We start from the raw sequence: 13,074 nt of genomic DNA on the forward strand, positions 1-13,074 counted from the left end.
AGTCAAGGCCTGAGGGGCTGGTACAGGGTCAAGGAAGGACTTGACCATCAGTTTCCCATCGCACCCCATCCCCAGGACTCAGCAGGCCCAGGAGGGTAGAAGGGCTTCCTGTAGACATTCTCTCTCCTCCCTCCCTGGGCCTGTCCTCTGCTGGGTCCTGTGATGACAGCCACTGGGGGACCCAGAGGCCTGCAGAGAGGCTCGACCCTGGGTGTTCTAGGCATCTGGGGCTTCACAGAGGAAGTGACGCCAGGAGACCTGAAGACTGAATGGTGAAGAAAAGAGTCTAGCAGGTGGCAAGGAGGAGGGGCTAAGGGGTGGAGGGCACAGCCCAAGCAAAGCCCTGCTGCCCTCTGGAAATTGGGTGCCCAGAGCCCTCGTGGGGTCAGCTAAGGCTGAGCCTGGGAGCCCCCAAGCTCCAGCCAGGTCTCTGAGGTGGGTAGTGGGGTACTGCAGAGGGGAGGTATTGGGACGAGGAGGGGCAGAAAGACCACAGGGGCACAGCCTCGGGGAGAGTGAAGGGGTCAGGTCTCAGTGCTGATGCTGCTGGGGGAGGAGGCGGGGCCTTGTCTGGCTAACCAGGGGGCCTAAAGGTCTCCCTAAGATCAAGCCTCAGGAGAAGGGATGGGCACCTGGGCCCTGCCAGGGCTGGGTTGGAGACCAGGAGGAAGAAGACTGAGGAGTCCCCAGGGGTCAGGGAGGGACGGAGGTTCAGGTGGAGGGTGGCAGCAGTCGTCGTGTTGGGGGCGGGGATGGGGGACAGGAGTGAAGCTGGGCTGAAAGACGCAGCAGTGAGGGGTCTGCTGGGTGCGGAGATGACACCAAGAGCGGACATCTGTGTTCCCCCACCCTGCCCCCTGCTGCAACCGCAGGGCAGTTGAGTAGAGAGATCTGAGAGGTTCAGTGTCTCCCTAAGGACACACAGCTGGTGAGGAGCCCTCACGACCCCACCCTACCCTTCCCAGCCTACTAAGGGTGCTGACCCACCCCAGCATTTCGAGCCCCTCAACCTGCACTCCTGGGCAGCTGTCCCCCCCCTTACCCACCCTCCGTGCTGATTAAGAGAAGGTAGCATTTATGTTAATAAATGTTAATAAGCTTGGAGTGCCACCCGGGTCTACATTGGCTGCATTCCTGGCAGCACCCCCACTACTCCCCTAGGCTGTGGAGGAGGGGAGAGGGAGGCTCCACCCCCTGCCCTATTCCCCGCCCCCCCAACCCTGCTGGGCAATGAAGAAAACAGGAGCGAGAGGAGAGCTGTGATGTGGCTGGTGGGGGGGGGCTCCCCCATCCCAGAGGGGCTGACCTCAGCCCAGGAGGAATGTGCAGGAGGCGGAGGGCTGGGGCGGAGCGGGTGGGGGCAGGGCCGCAGCCAGAGGCCCAGGGTTCCAGGCAGCCCCGCCCTCGGCCCCTCCACCTCAGCCCTGACATGGCCCTCAGAAGGGAAGGGGAGCAGGCAAGGAGGGGAAGAGCTGATCTTTCCAAAAAGGTGGGCCAGGGGTCTCTGGGAGCATGGATTCCAGGCTGGGGGCGGGTGGGGAAGGGCCCACCCACCATTTCCCAGGGGATCTCCCCGGGGTGGGTAGTACTTTGTCAGGGAAGTCAGGCCTCAGTTAGGCTTTGCTGGGCTCATTCCTGCCCCCCAGCCCACCCCCACTCAATGCCTAAGTCCTCAGGGTAGTGAGTCCCAGTACCCACGTGGCCAGAAGTAGGAAATGTTGTGATGTCGGAGTCACCAGCCTTGATGGCTAAAGCAGGTGTAAGCGGGGAGCCAAGGCCTGACCCAGCCCAGCCTGGGCACTGGGAGGGTTGACCCTGGCCTTCCTCAGATGGATGCCCTACCCCAGCCACACGACACAGAGTCCAGGCTGAGGGCGGGCCCGGCTGAGGGTGAGGGCCCAGAAGGCAGGTGGTAGAATTTGGCACAACAATTTAGTATTTCCAGAAGGAAAAACCAAGGCCTTGGAGGCTGTGGCACTGACAGGCAGCATCGGGGCGAGAACCCAGGCTGCTTTTGCCTGTGGCTACCCTAGCAAAGTGTAGAGGCCTGGAGTCTGAGGTGGCCTTTGTGGGAGGGGGGCTGCAGGTAAGAGTAGGGACCCCAGCTGCCTTCCCTAGTTTGCTCCATTCTGTCAAGACTCAAGCCCAGGCTGCCTGATTCTAGAATCCTTAGGAACTCCCGGAGTACAGTGTAACCCACTGCTGTTCCTGGAGGACTGCCTCCATGAAGTCTCCCCGCCCCCCCGCCCCCTGCTACCCCACCGGAGTCTGGCATATACTTGGGCCTGTAGCTGAGGAACAAAGACCCTGGGGGACACCATGGGCTCCCACCCCTGCAGATCTCCCTTCCTACCCCAGGGAAGAGGATTCACCTAGGGCAAGGGAAGCAACATAAAGGGCTCCGGTGCGCAAGGGGCAGCCCCAAGATGCTGGAAAGGGGTGGGGGGGTTTCCTGGTCCTGCTTTTCAATATGGACGTGGAGCTTGGAGGGAATGAAACAGAGACTGGGACCCTGAGCCTGAAGAACTAAAAGCAGTGGGGGCAGGTAGGGGGCACCGTGGGGGTGGATGGGGACCTCAAATGCACTTGCTGATCTTGGCGGCTAGGGTGGAAAATTGTAAACAGCCGAAGAATTTTGTTTGCTTGCGTGGGGCCGGGGGAGGCTGCCCAGGTCCAAGGCAGAAGCTGGGAGGAGGAAGAGGCTGCATCCTGGAAGTCCAAGAGCCCAGGCTGGGGTGCATCCCTCTACTCCCTCTCCCGAAGGCCCCTGGTTCTCCCCCGGAGGCCCTCCCTTCATCTGCCTGCCAGCCAGCCAGCCAGCTAGCCAGGCCAGTCCAGGAACACTAGGTCCTGAGACTCAGGAAAGCAGAGCCCGGCCCCACCCGGAACAGGCACTGACACCCCTACTCTGGGAGAGCTGACCAGAGAGGGGCCACAGCCCTTGGAAACCACAGCCTCCCTCACCGACCACTGACAAGCTGCTGACCAGCCTTGGGGAGGTTCCAGGAGGATGCCTTTTGGGGGGATTGAGGGGTGAAAGGCCATCCTCAAGCCCTGTCACATAGACCCGAGGGCCTCATTCAGCCATGGTCAACATTTGGCCCTTCCAGAGTAGACACCTAGCAGACCAAATGGGGCTGTCCACCAGACTCAGCTTCAGGCCAAGATCCCAGACCCTCCCCAGCTGAGCCCTTCACTACCCACTTGCAGCTCTCCAGCTGTGTAGGGACCGGTGAGGACCTCAAGTCCCCTGGACCTGCTGTTCTGCCTGCTTCACAGAGCCTTTTGGGGCTGGGGAGGGAGCCCTATATGGTTTCTTCCTCCTTTGCCTTGACTGGCCGCCCAGCTTCTGCACAGGACTGCTATTGGGCGCACCCTATTGCCCCGAGGCCTGACAGGGAAGGGGTCGCCCCTCCCTTGTGCCCGCTCCACTCTGGCCTGGCCACCAACTCCTGCCTGGTCACCCGATCCGCCCCATCCGCCCTGTAAACTTGCTGGCGCGTGTGGGGCGGTGGCCGGCTGCGTGGAGGCGGGGGCTGCTCCTTAAAGGAGCCGTGGTAGGGTGCCCTACAGTCCCCATGCTTCTCCCCTCCTCCCGGGCGAGCCGGGGCTGGGGTGGAGAGGCACTGCCGCCTGAGTTCTGGTGGAGTGTGGGAAGGTGGCCGGGTGTTCTGTGGCGTTGCAGACCTCACGGGCTCAGAAGAGGCAGTGGCAAGTGTCAGTGGAGGGACAGCAGGAGGTGGGAGTCCTAGCCTGGGAGGGGTCTGGAAGCTGCGGAACTGGGCAGGGGCTTGGGGGCAGTCGGGAACGTGGCTTGGCAGGTGTGCCCCTTGCTTGATGGCACCCCAGGACCTTGCCCCATGCTAAGGCTTCTGTGCCCAGCACCTGCCCCCGCCAGCTCTGGGAAGGAGGATGGGGATTGCAGCCAGAGGCTGGCCCCACAAAAGGGGTTCAGGGGAAGGGCTCTGGCGTAGAGTTGGAGGGGCTCAAAGATGGGGAAACCTGAGGGAGAAGGCAGGGGAGGCTTAGAGAGGGCTGGGCAACTCACCTGAAGTGGGGGTGAGAGGCTGCCTGAGACCCTTGGCTCTCCCCCAACTTGATTCCTCTTGGGTCTTAAGTCAGCCCACAGAATTTCTGCATAACCAGCCCCCTCTAGGCTCAGGTGGGGAGAGAGGGGTCAAGCAGGAAGCCAGGACTGTGATGTCCTACTGGGAATCACCTCCAAGTAGAAGCTGAGGCTTCCCTCCAGCCTGGGTGGGGGGCGCAGTCCTCAGGGCTCCCGGACAGACATCTTCCTGAGGAGTGGCTATCCAGGCGCTCTCAGAGTTGCAGGCAGTGACTGTCCCTGTGGTTGTATTTACTCACTGGCGTGCCGAGGGACACATATGCACTTGTGTGTGCACACACAATCGTAATGCACACGTACACAACACACATGTACGCGTGTCTGCAAAGTGCACACGCATGCCATTGAAGACATGGACATACACCTGTCTGCGCGCGCGCGCACACACACAATACAGATACACAAAGGGACCCTCAAAAATACTCAAACTCACGGGCGCCCACACCACTGGCTCCAGCCCCAGAGGTACCTCTATTTCTCTGTGGGCCCGTGGGTGCACAACCACCTCCAGAGGCCTGACCCCCTCTTGCTGCTCACTCCCATGACTGGCTTGTTTTGCTCATTGCACTTGGCGCCCTCTGAAATGACTGCACTGATCTGAGTCCTTGTTGGCATTCTGCCCTCTCCTGCATGGGGACCTTGTCTGTGTCCCCCAGTGTCCCAGGCTGGCAAGAAGTAGGCACACAGAGTTTGTGAATTAATGTCTGTGAGCGTGTCTACGGGAAGGGGGGGGTGTTCCTGGGGACGGTGACGTGGTGGGGCGGGCGCCTGCCAGTGTGGGGGTGACCCCGAGGGTGTGCCCGGCGTGGGTGTGTCTGTGATTGTGGCCAGGCAGGGCACACTCAGGGAGGGGAGAGCTCGGAAGTGGAATGCGACCCCCCAGCCTCTTTCCCCTAGGGGCTGTAATCTGATCCCTGGGGACTCCCCCCTCTAGCCTCCCGCCCTCGTCCTTGCTGCAGCTCCTTCTCTTCCAGATCCTGGGGCAGAGTCCAGGGCGGCTCAAGGCTCCTCCGCACGCGCCTGCTGAACCGGGAGCACCCTGAGCCACCAGGATGGGGCAGGCCGGGGCTGCCGCCATGATCCTGGTCCTGGCTCTGCTCTGGGCGGCAGTGCGGGGGGATGCAACCCCCAGCACCCCGCGCCTGCGGCTTTCCTTTCAAGGTAGGTGCACCTGGCGGGCTGGAGGGCTCCCTCCGCTCATGGTGGGCGGGAGAGGGTCCCAGTGTGGGTAGGGGGCGTGCGTTTGCTGTTGCTTTGTGCCACTGGCCCAGGTTTGATTGGGGGCACTCTCAGACCATCTCCAGTTAACCCTGTCCTGGCCTCAGCCCCCCGACTTTCTGTGCACATTCTCTTCTTGCTCTCCCAGGAAGACCCCCTTCCGTTCCCATGGCAACAGATCCTGCCTGGGTCCCATCCACGACCCACCCCCAGGGAAACTGAGGTGTGGGGGTAACTGAGGTGTGGGGGTCACTAGAGCCTCCTTCCCACACCCCCTACACAGGAGGTCGGTCACTGGTCACTAAGCAATGGCATCGCACTGAGCTCAGGCTGGTGGCAGGAAACCCCCATGCTGGGGTTGGGGTTCTGGCTTTCCGGACATGCTCGGCAACCCCACTGGCACCCCGGCCTCCCAGTGTGCCTGCCTGCAGACACTGCTTGTCCAAGCCTGCCCAAGGAGCTCAACCTGCTTGCCCCTTGATTGGGGGGGATGCTGCACTGCCCACCATGGAAGTTTCACACATGGGTGGGCCTGTCTTCATCAGTAGAAACTCACACACATGGAAACTCACATGTGTGTGGGCCAGGTCCCATGTACAACCATGACCTGTGAGAGAGACAGGCAGGGTCTAGGGGAAGCTTCCAGCAGGGCTGGCAGATCCTCTGTGGTGTCCGACCCCTGCAGAGCTCCAGGCCCGGCATGGTCTCCGGACCTTCAGGCTGGAGAGGACCTGCTGCTATGAAGCTTTGCTGGTGGATGAGGAAAGAGGACGCCTGTTTGTGGGCGCTGAGAACCACGTGGCCTCCCTCAGCCTGGACAACATCAGCAAGCGGGCCAAGAAGGTACCAGGGAGGGGCGCCTGGGTGGCTCAGTGGGTTAAGCAGCTGCCTTCGGCTCGGGTCATGATCCCAGCGTCCTGGGATCGAGCCCCACATCGGGCTCTCTGCTCTGCAGGGAGCCTGCTTCCTCCTCTCTCTCTGCCTGCCTCTCTGCCTACTTGTGATCTCTGTCAGATAAATAAAGAAAAAATCTAAAAAAAAAAAAAAAAAAGAAGGTACCAGGGACCCCCAGCCTTGGCGCTGCCTAGGGAAGGAGCCCCAGGACCCCACTCCAGACTGCTTGGAGAGGCCCAGGGCGGACACTCTCTGCACAGAGACTACGCAAGGGCCCTGACCTGTGTCCCCTTCCCCCGACCTCCTTGTAGCTGGCGTGGCCGGCCCCCGTGGAATGGCGAGAGGAGTGCAACTGGGCAGGGAAAGACATCGGCGTGAGTGCTCTCTTCGGGGTGGGAGCGGGGAGGCCAGCCCCCCGCTTTCCACACAGTGGCGCCAAGACAGAGGCCTGCCTGTTCTGGTTGTGATGGGGGCAGGGGGTCGAGGTGGCTGAAGTTTGGAGGTAGTGACTCAGGGTGGAGGCTCATGTGATTCTTATTGGGGGCCTCTGAGTCACAGGGGGACGTACAGGCCTGTGCTTTTCCATGTGCGCCTTCTGGTGAGAGGTGGGTCGGGCTGGTCACCAAGGGCGTGCAGTTCACCGCAGCCCATGTTGGTGCTTGCCTGGACTGATGCAGAAGAGAGGAAGGGGTGAGGTGCCACTGGGAGCTGGGACTCCTTAAGGCTGCCTCCCTGGGGGAGGCCTCATTGTCCCTGACCCTGCCTGCCCACTAGACTGAGTGCATGAATTTCGTGAAGTTGCTGCATGCCTACAACCGCACCCATCTGCTGGCCTGTGGCACCGGGGCCTTCCATCCAACCTGTGCATTCGTGGAGGTGGGCCACCGGCTGGAGGTAAGTCCAGCTCTGGGCAGAGAGTGAGGTTGGGACGTGAAGAAAGGTCCAGAAGTAACAACCGCCCCCTGCCCCCCAGGAGCCCATGCTCCGGCTGGACCTTCGGAGGCTAGAGGATGGCAAAGGCAAGAGTCCGTATGACCCGAGGCATCGGGCTGCCTCCGTGCTTGTGGGTGAGTCCAAAGGCTAGGGCCCCTCAGAGACTCTTGACTCTCTTGAGAGCCCCAGAGATTCCCCCACGGCCTCACTGACTCCCAGGCTGCTGCCAGAGCTCTCCAAGCACCCCCACCTCCATCCCCCACCGAGAACCTTCAGATTGGTTGAGCAGCCCTCACCCTGTCTGCAGGAGAAGAACTGTACTCAGGGGTGGCTGCAGACCTCATGGGCCGGGACTTCACCATCTTCCGAAGCCTGGGCCAGCGTCCGAGTCTTCGAACAGAACCACATGACTCCCGCTGGCTCAATGGTGAAAAGCTGGTGGGGTTTTGGGAAGGGGGGCCCTTGGCCCCCACAGGGTAGGTGCCAAGGAAGGCCCATAACAGAAGTGAGCAGTGGGTGCAGCCGGGGTCCCACCAGGTAGCTAGCATGGGTCCAGCCTTGTGCCAGGGACTGGGGTTGTAGGCCAGACAAGACATGGGGCCTCCGTCCTCTTTGAGTTCACAGAACTCAGAACGAATACATCATAAGATCAGTTGCAATGGCCATGAGACTGTTCAATGCACAGACAGAACGGGAAAAGGAGATCAGGTGGGAGAATGAGAAAGGAAGCCAGTCTGCTGGGGAGGGGGGCTGAGCTGATTCCAAATGCCCCGTAGGATGGAGGGAAAGAGCAACTAGAGCCAAGAATCCGGCGCAGGAACAAACCAAGGATTAGACACAGGAGAGGAGAGAGGAGAAGGGGTCTCCACCATCAGGGGCTGAGTCACTTGCTCTAAGAGTGAGGAGAACCGGGGCCCCTGCCTCCTGTTCAAGAGTAGGATCCACGAGTGAAGGTACAACTGATTGGCCATCTCCCTCCTTTCCTGGCCATCTGGCCTGGGGAGCTGCCGGGCTGAGGTGGGCTCTCCAGGTAGTCTCGGTCTCTGCTGCCCTCTTGTGGCTGCTTCTTGACTCACAGGCCCTGATCCTCTGGATCCCGTGGACTTGTGGGGACTTGTGGGGACTTGTGGGGCCATCCGGATGAACTTGATTCTAGAGACTGGGTGCTCAGATGCTGCCTGGCAGGCTTCTGGAGGCACCAGAGTTAGGAGTTAGGAGAGAGAGTATATGGGTCTCATGAGGGAATGCTGACTTCACACCTCCTGCTGCTAGAGCCCAAGTTTGTCAAGGTCTTCTGGATCCCGGAGAGCGAGAATCCCGATGATGACAAGATCTACTTCTTCTTCCGTGAGTCTGCAGTGGAAGCTGCACCAGCACTGGGGCGCCTGTCCGTGTCCCGTGTTGGCCAGATCTGTCGGGTGAGGAGTCCCTCGGCCACAGCCTGTGACCACACCCCTGCCCTCTTGCCTCTTTGGGGCACCCCCTCACGCCCTCTGATTGGCCCCGCAGAATGATGTGGGTGGCCAGCGCAGCCTGGTGAACAAGTGGACCACGTTCCTGAAGGCACGGCTGGTGTGCTCTGTGCCCGGTGCAGAGGGTGACACGCACTTCGACCAGCTCCGTGAGTGCCAGGAGTGGAGGATGGAGTTGGGGAGAGGGAGCGCAGTGCCCCAGACCTGGGAGCCTGGCCACACTGAGGGCTGTGTGCTCTCCCCCAACTGGGCCCCTTCCCCACAGAGGATGTGTTCCTGCTGTCCTTGAGGGACCGTTGGAGCCCGCTGCTCTATGCTGTCTTCTCCACATCCAGGTGAGGGCCGCGAGGTTGTGGGCGGGACTGGCCTGGCTCTGCTGGGCCCCTCACTCTACTCATGCCTTCACCCACAGCACCGTCTTCCAAGGCTCTGCAGTGTGCGTGTATAGCATGAACGACGTGCGCCGTGCCTTTCTGGGGCCCTTTGCACACAAGGAAGGGCCCCTGCACCAGTGGGTGTCCTATCAGGGCCGTGTCCCCTACCCCCGGCCAGGCATGGTGCGTAGCCCCAGGATTCCCACCACAATCTGCTCGAAGTCTCAGGGGTGGAGAATCTGGTCTGGGATCTTCTTGGTGAATGTGGTTTCTTCCTCTTGTTATGGGTGGATAAACATCAATTTGATCAGACAGGGCTTCTAAAAGGAAGGCCATATTTCCTCCTAAGACTCCCAAAGGGAGGGCTGGGTCTTCTCTCTTCAGAGTCCCAGGGCAAGGCTCTATCCATTAGCACCCCCACTCCCAGTTCCTGGAGGTCTCTTGTGGGGCCACCAGACCCTCATACCCACATCCCTGTCGCGCCTCCTCCCCACCGCCCAGTGCCCCAGCAAGACCTTTGGCACCTTCAGTTCTACCAAGGACTTCCCTGATGACGTCATTCAGTTTGCCCGGAACCACCCTCTCATGTACAATTCAGTCCTGCCCGTGGGTGGGCGCCCTCTCTTCCTACAAGTGGGTGCTGGATACACCTTCACCCAGATCACTGCAGACCGTGTGGCAGCTGCTGACGGACACTACGACGTCCTCTTCATTGGCACAGGTCAGTGGTCTGCCATGACCATTCATTAAACCCAGTCTAGACTCTGCCAGTTACTGAAGCTGCCCCTGTCCAGGCTCACCTTCGCATCTTTGCCCGGGTTATGCCCCCATCTCCTTCTGGATGCTGCTCTTATTCTTCCAACCCACGTTCTTCACTGACCCAACCAAGCTGAGGGCAAAGGCCTCAGAAGTGAGGAGACCGCCCAGCCCTAGCTATCAGGGAACACAAGGAGTCAGTCACTCACTCCTCATCCTTGCAGATGCTGGCACAGTGCTGAAGGTGATCTCGGTCCCCAAGGGCAGCCGGCCTAACGGGGAGGGGCTGCTCTTGGAGGAGCTGCACATATTTGAGGTGAGATCTAGCCTTCCCCCATTCCCCTCACCTCAACTTCTGTGCCCCCCTGCCTGGAGTAACCCCACCCCACTGATCCCTGATCCCAGTGCTCCCCCTCCCTCTCAGGACTCGGCTGCTATCACCAGCATGCAAATCTCTTCTAAGAGAGTAAGTGACCAGAACGCTTGGGGGTAAAAGGGACCCCGTGCGTTCCCCGAGTGCCCCAACCCCCATGCCTCCCTTGGTAGTTCGAATCCCGGGTTTGAGAATAGGTTCTGCCTTCGCTAGACTGCGTGACCTGAGACCTCAGTGTTCCCATCTGTCAAGTGGGGTAAGGGATCTCTGACCTGTGGGAGACGGGCACCGGGCTGCCTTCGGTCAGCCCGGAGCCCCTCGTGCCCCCTAGCACCAGCTGTACGTTGCCTCACGGAGCGCAGTGGCCCAGATCCCCTTGCACCGCTGTGCTGCCCATGGCCGTGCCTGCGCCGAATGCTGCCTGGCGCGTGACCCTTACTGCGCCTGGGACGGGGCCGCGTGCACGCGCTTCCAGCCCAGCGCTAAAAGGTGGGCCGGGTCGGGGGCGGGCTACCGGAATCCTTTGCGGCACCTGGCTGGCTAAAGGAAGAAGAGCTCACGGAAGTTCCACGTGCCCTGCTCCCCGCAGGCGGTTTCGGCGGCAAGACGTGAAGAACGGCGACCCCAGTACGCTCTGCTCCGGGGGTGAGTGCCCCAGCCTGCCCCGACTTCGCGGCCACAGCCTGCCCTGCCCTGCCTGAATCTGACAATCCCTTGCCCTCCCCAGACTCGTCCCATCCCACATTGCTGGAGCGGAAGGTGTTCGGGGTGGAGGGCGGCAGCGCCTTCCTAGAGTGTGAGCCCCGCTCGCTGCAGGCACGCGTGGAATGGACCTTCCAGCGCGCAGGGGAGGCGGCCCGCACCCAGGTGAGCCTCCAGCCGCTGGGCTCTTCAACGGGCCCTGGCCCCGCCCCTACATCCAGGAGAGGCCCCGCCCTAGCCAATGAGGCCCTCGGGCCGGCTCCCACCTGTAGACGAGGTGCGGCCCCGCCCAGTGAGACTCCGCCTAACCGGCCCCTCTTGCCTGGTTTGGTCTCTTCCCTGCCCGCCGCCTCCCGGTGAGGCCTCTCAGTCTAAATAGACTCCAGACCCAGCCCCCCCCCCCGCTCGAGAGGGAGTCGCGCCCTCGCCCCTCCTGTTGCTCTCCCTGCGCCACCCCTCATGTACTGCCCAGTACGGGGATCCCCTCTCAGACCACCGGTCCCAGTGCCCCCAGCCTCCAAACGTGCCCCTGCGGGCGCCCCTATCCTACTCCCGCTCGGCCGCCGGTGACCCTCTGCATCTCCCGGCCGGGCCTGGAGCGGGGTTTTGCTGTTCGCGACCCTGACGCCCCCGCCTCCCGCTGGCCCGGCCTGCAGGTGGCTGCGGAGGAGCGCGCCGAGCGCGTGACGCGGGGGCTGCTGCTGCGCGGGCTGCGGCGCGGGGACTCAGGCGTGTACCTGTGCGCGGCTGTGGAGCAGGGCTTTTCGCAGCCGCTGCGTCGCCTGGCGCTACACGTGCTGAGTGCAGCGCAGGCCGAAAGGTTGGCCCGGACCGAGGAGGCTGCGCCCGTCGCCCCTCCAGGCCCCAAGCTCTGGTACCGGGACTTCCTGCAGCTGGTGGAGCCGGGCGGCGGTGGCGCTAGCTCCCTGCGAATGTGTCGTCTGCAGCCCGAGTCGCGCCCACCGCCTCCCGAATCGCGGAGGAAGGGCCGAAGCCGCCGAAGGCACGCCCCCGAGCCGCGCGCAGAGCGGGGGCCCCGCAGCGCCGCGCACTGGTGATTCGGCCTCCGGGCTGGGTACAGGGAAGGCGACTCCAGGCAGGAGCGGGAGGACAGACCCTGGGGGACGCACGGCTACGGGGCCCGGCACACTGGTCCCTGGCCGATGGAGACCGACCGACCGACCGACCGACCGACAGGCCCTGGCCGAGGGGCTGCCTCGCCAGCTTATTTATTAACAGAGGATAACCTTTGAATGTAGCCGTGGGAGGGACGGCCCAGGCCGGGCACGGGGTCCTGCTGGTCGCGAGGAGGCAGAGAAGAGGGCTCCAGAGCAACGACCTGGGCGGAGGAGGAGCCCGGAGTGCCCTCCCTCGGGGAAGGCCCTCCTCCCTGGGGGATGAGCAGAAAGCTGTGAACAGGCTGAGCGGGTGGGGGTGGGGGTGGGGCAGGCCGACTGTACTAATGCAATAAACACGTTATCAGCCGAAGCTGGAGCGGCCCCAGCACGCAACCGCTGGTGCTAGGTCTCGCTGTGTGGCTTTGGGCAACTTCTTCGTGGTCTCTAGACCTCAGTTTCTGCTAAGGATGCTGTGGTGAGGATTAAAGATGGTTTCCATGTGACTGAGGGGATTCCGTGGGGACCTTTCAGGGCCCTACTGACATACACAGCGTATTCTGAATAATAGAATTTCTTGGCTGAGTGCTATGAAGAAAATGCAATTTGGCGATATGTAAAATAATGTAAGAAAGCATCAAGGAGGGGGTGACATTTGAGCTTAAACAAGGAGCCAGCTGCGGGAGTATCCAGGGGAGAGCCTTGGAAGAAGAGCCAGGGCAAGAAACAAGGTTGCTGTGCTCAAGGAACATCAAGGAGGCCAGTGATACAGTGAACTGATGGATTTGGGATGTTTAAGGAGGTAGAGCTTATTGTCTTGCTTTGTCCCAGTTGGGAAGGAGGGCCTCAGGGGTCCAATAGCAGAGTGTGGGCCCTAAGATGGGCCACTTCCTCCCTTCAAGGGTAAGTGGTACCATGCCTCCTCATACACTGTGTGTGACTTGTGTACCTTTGGAGAGTAGGAGGGTTCTTTTTTTTTTTTTTTTTTTTAAGATTTTATTTATTTATTTGACAGAGAGAGATCACAAGTAGGCAGAGAGGCAGGCAGAGAGAGAGAGAGGAGGAAGCAGGCTCCCTGCTGAGCAGAGAGCCCGATGCGGGACTCGATTCC

General features: G+C 61.4%; 1 protein-coding gene across 5 annotated transcripts; it reads left to right on the forward strand.

Annotated features, from left to right (window-relative positions):
* The first annotated feature begins 1,380 nt into the window (after nt 1-1,380).
* SEMA3B (semaphorin 3B) lies at nt 1,381-12,359 on the forward strand. 5 transcript variants are annotated; one of them, XM_032320393.1, is made up of 18 exons: nt 1,381-1,489; nt 5,101-5,287; nt 6,030-6,187; nt 6,550-6,612; nt 7,013-7,132; nt 7,212-7,305; nt 7,479-7,598; nt 8,444-8,589; nt 8,681-8,792; nt 8,909-8,978; nt 9,056-9,200; nt 9,519-9,738; nt 9,998-10,089; nt 10,198-10,239; nt 10,478-10,635; nt 10,736-10,791; nt 10,874-11,013; nt 11,505-12,359. In XM_032320393.1, the coding sequence occupies exons 2-18, from the start codon at nt 5,179-5,181 to the stop codon at nt 11,904-11,906; spliced, it is 2,247 nt and encodes a 748-aa protein (XP_032176284.1). In that variant the 5' UTR covers nt 1,381-1,489; nt 5,101-5,178; the 3' UTR covers nt 11,907-12,359. The 5 variants fall into 5 exon arrangements, with proteins under 5 accessions (XP_032176284.1, XP_032176290.1, XP_032176309.1 ...); XM_032320399.1 differs by having other exon boundaries at nt 1,388-1,489; nt 5,086-5,287; XM_032320418.1 differs by lacking the exon at nt 1,381-1,489 and adding an exon at nt 1,511-2,545.
* The last annotated feature ends 715 nt before the right edge of the window (nt 12,360-13,074 follow it).

The sequence above is a fragment of the Mustela erminea genome, chromosome 1 (genome assembly GCF_009829155.1).
Source record: "Mustela erminea isolate mMusErm1 chromosome 1, mMusErm1.Pri, whole genome shotgun sequence".
NCBI lineage: Eukaryota > Metazoa > Chordata > Mammalia > Carnivora > Mustelidae > Mustela > Mustela erminea.

Bases quoted from the DNA above. Each gene is read 5' to 3' on its own strand.
- SEMA3B (XM_032320393.1), top strand. From the start codon at position 5,179: ATGGGGCAGGCCGGGGCTGCCGCCATGATCCTGGTCCTGGCTCTGCTC. The intron at 7,133-7,211 runs GTAAGTCCAGCT...CCTGCCCCCCAG, and splicing joins AGGTGGGCCACCGGCTGGAG to GAGCCCATGCTCCGGCTGGA. The intron at 7,306-7,478 runs GTGAGTCCAAAG...CCCTGTCTGCAG, and splicing joins GGCTGCCTCCGTGCTTGTGG to GAGAAGAACTGTACTCAGGG.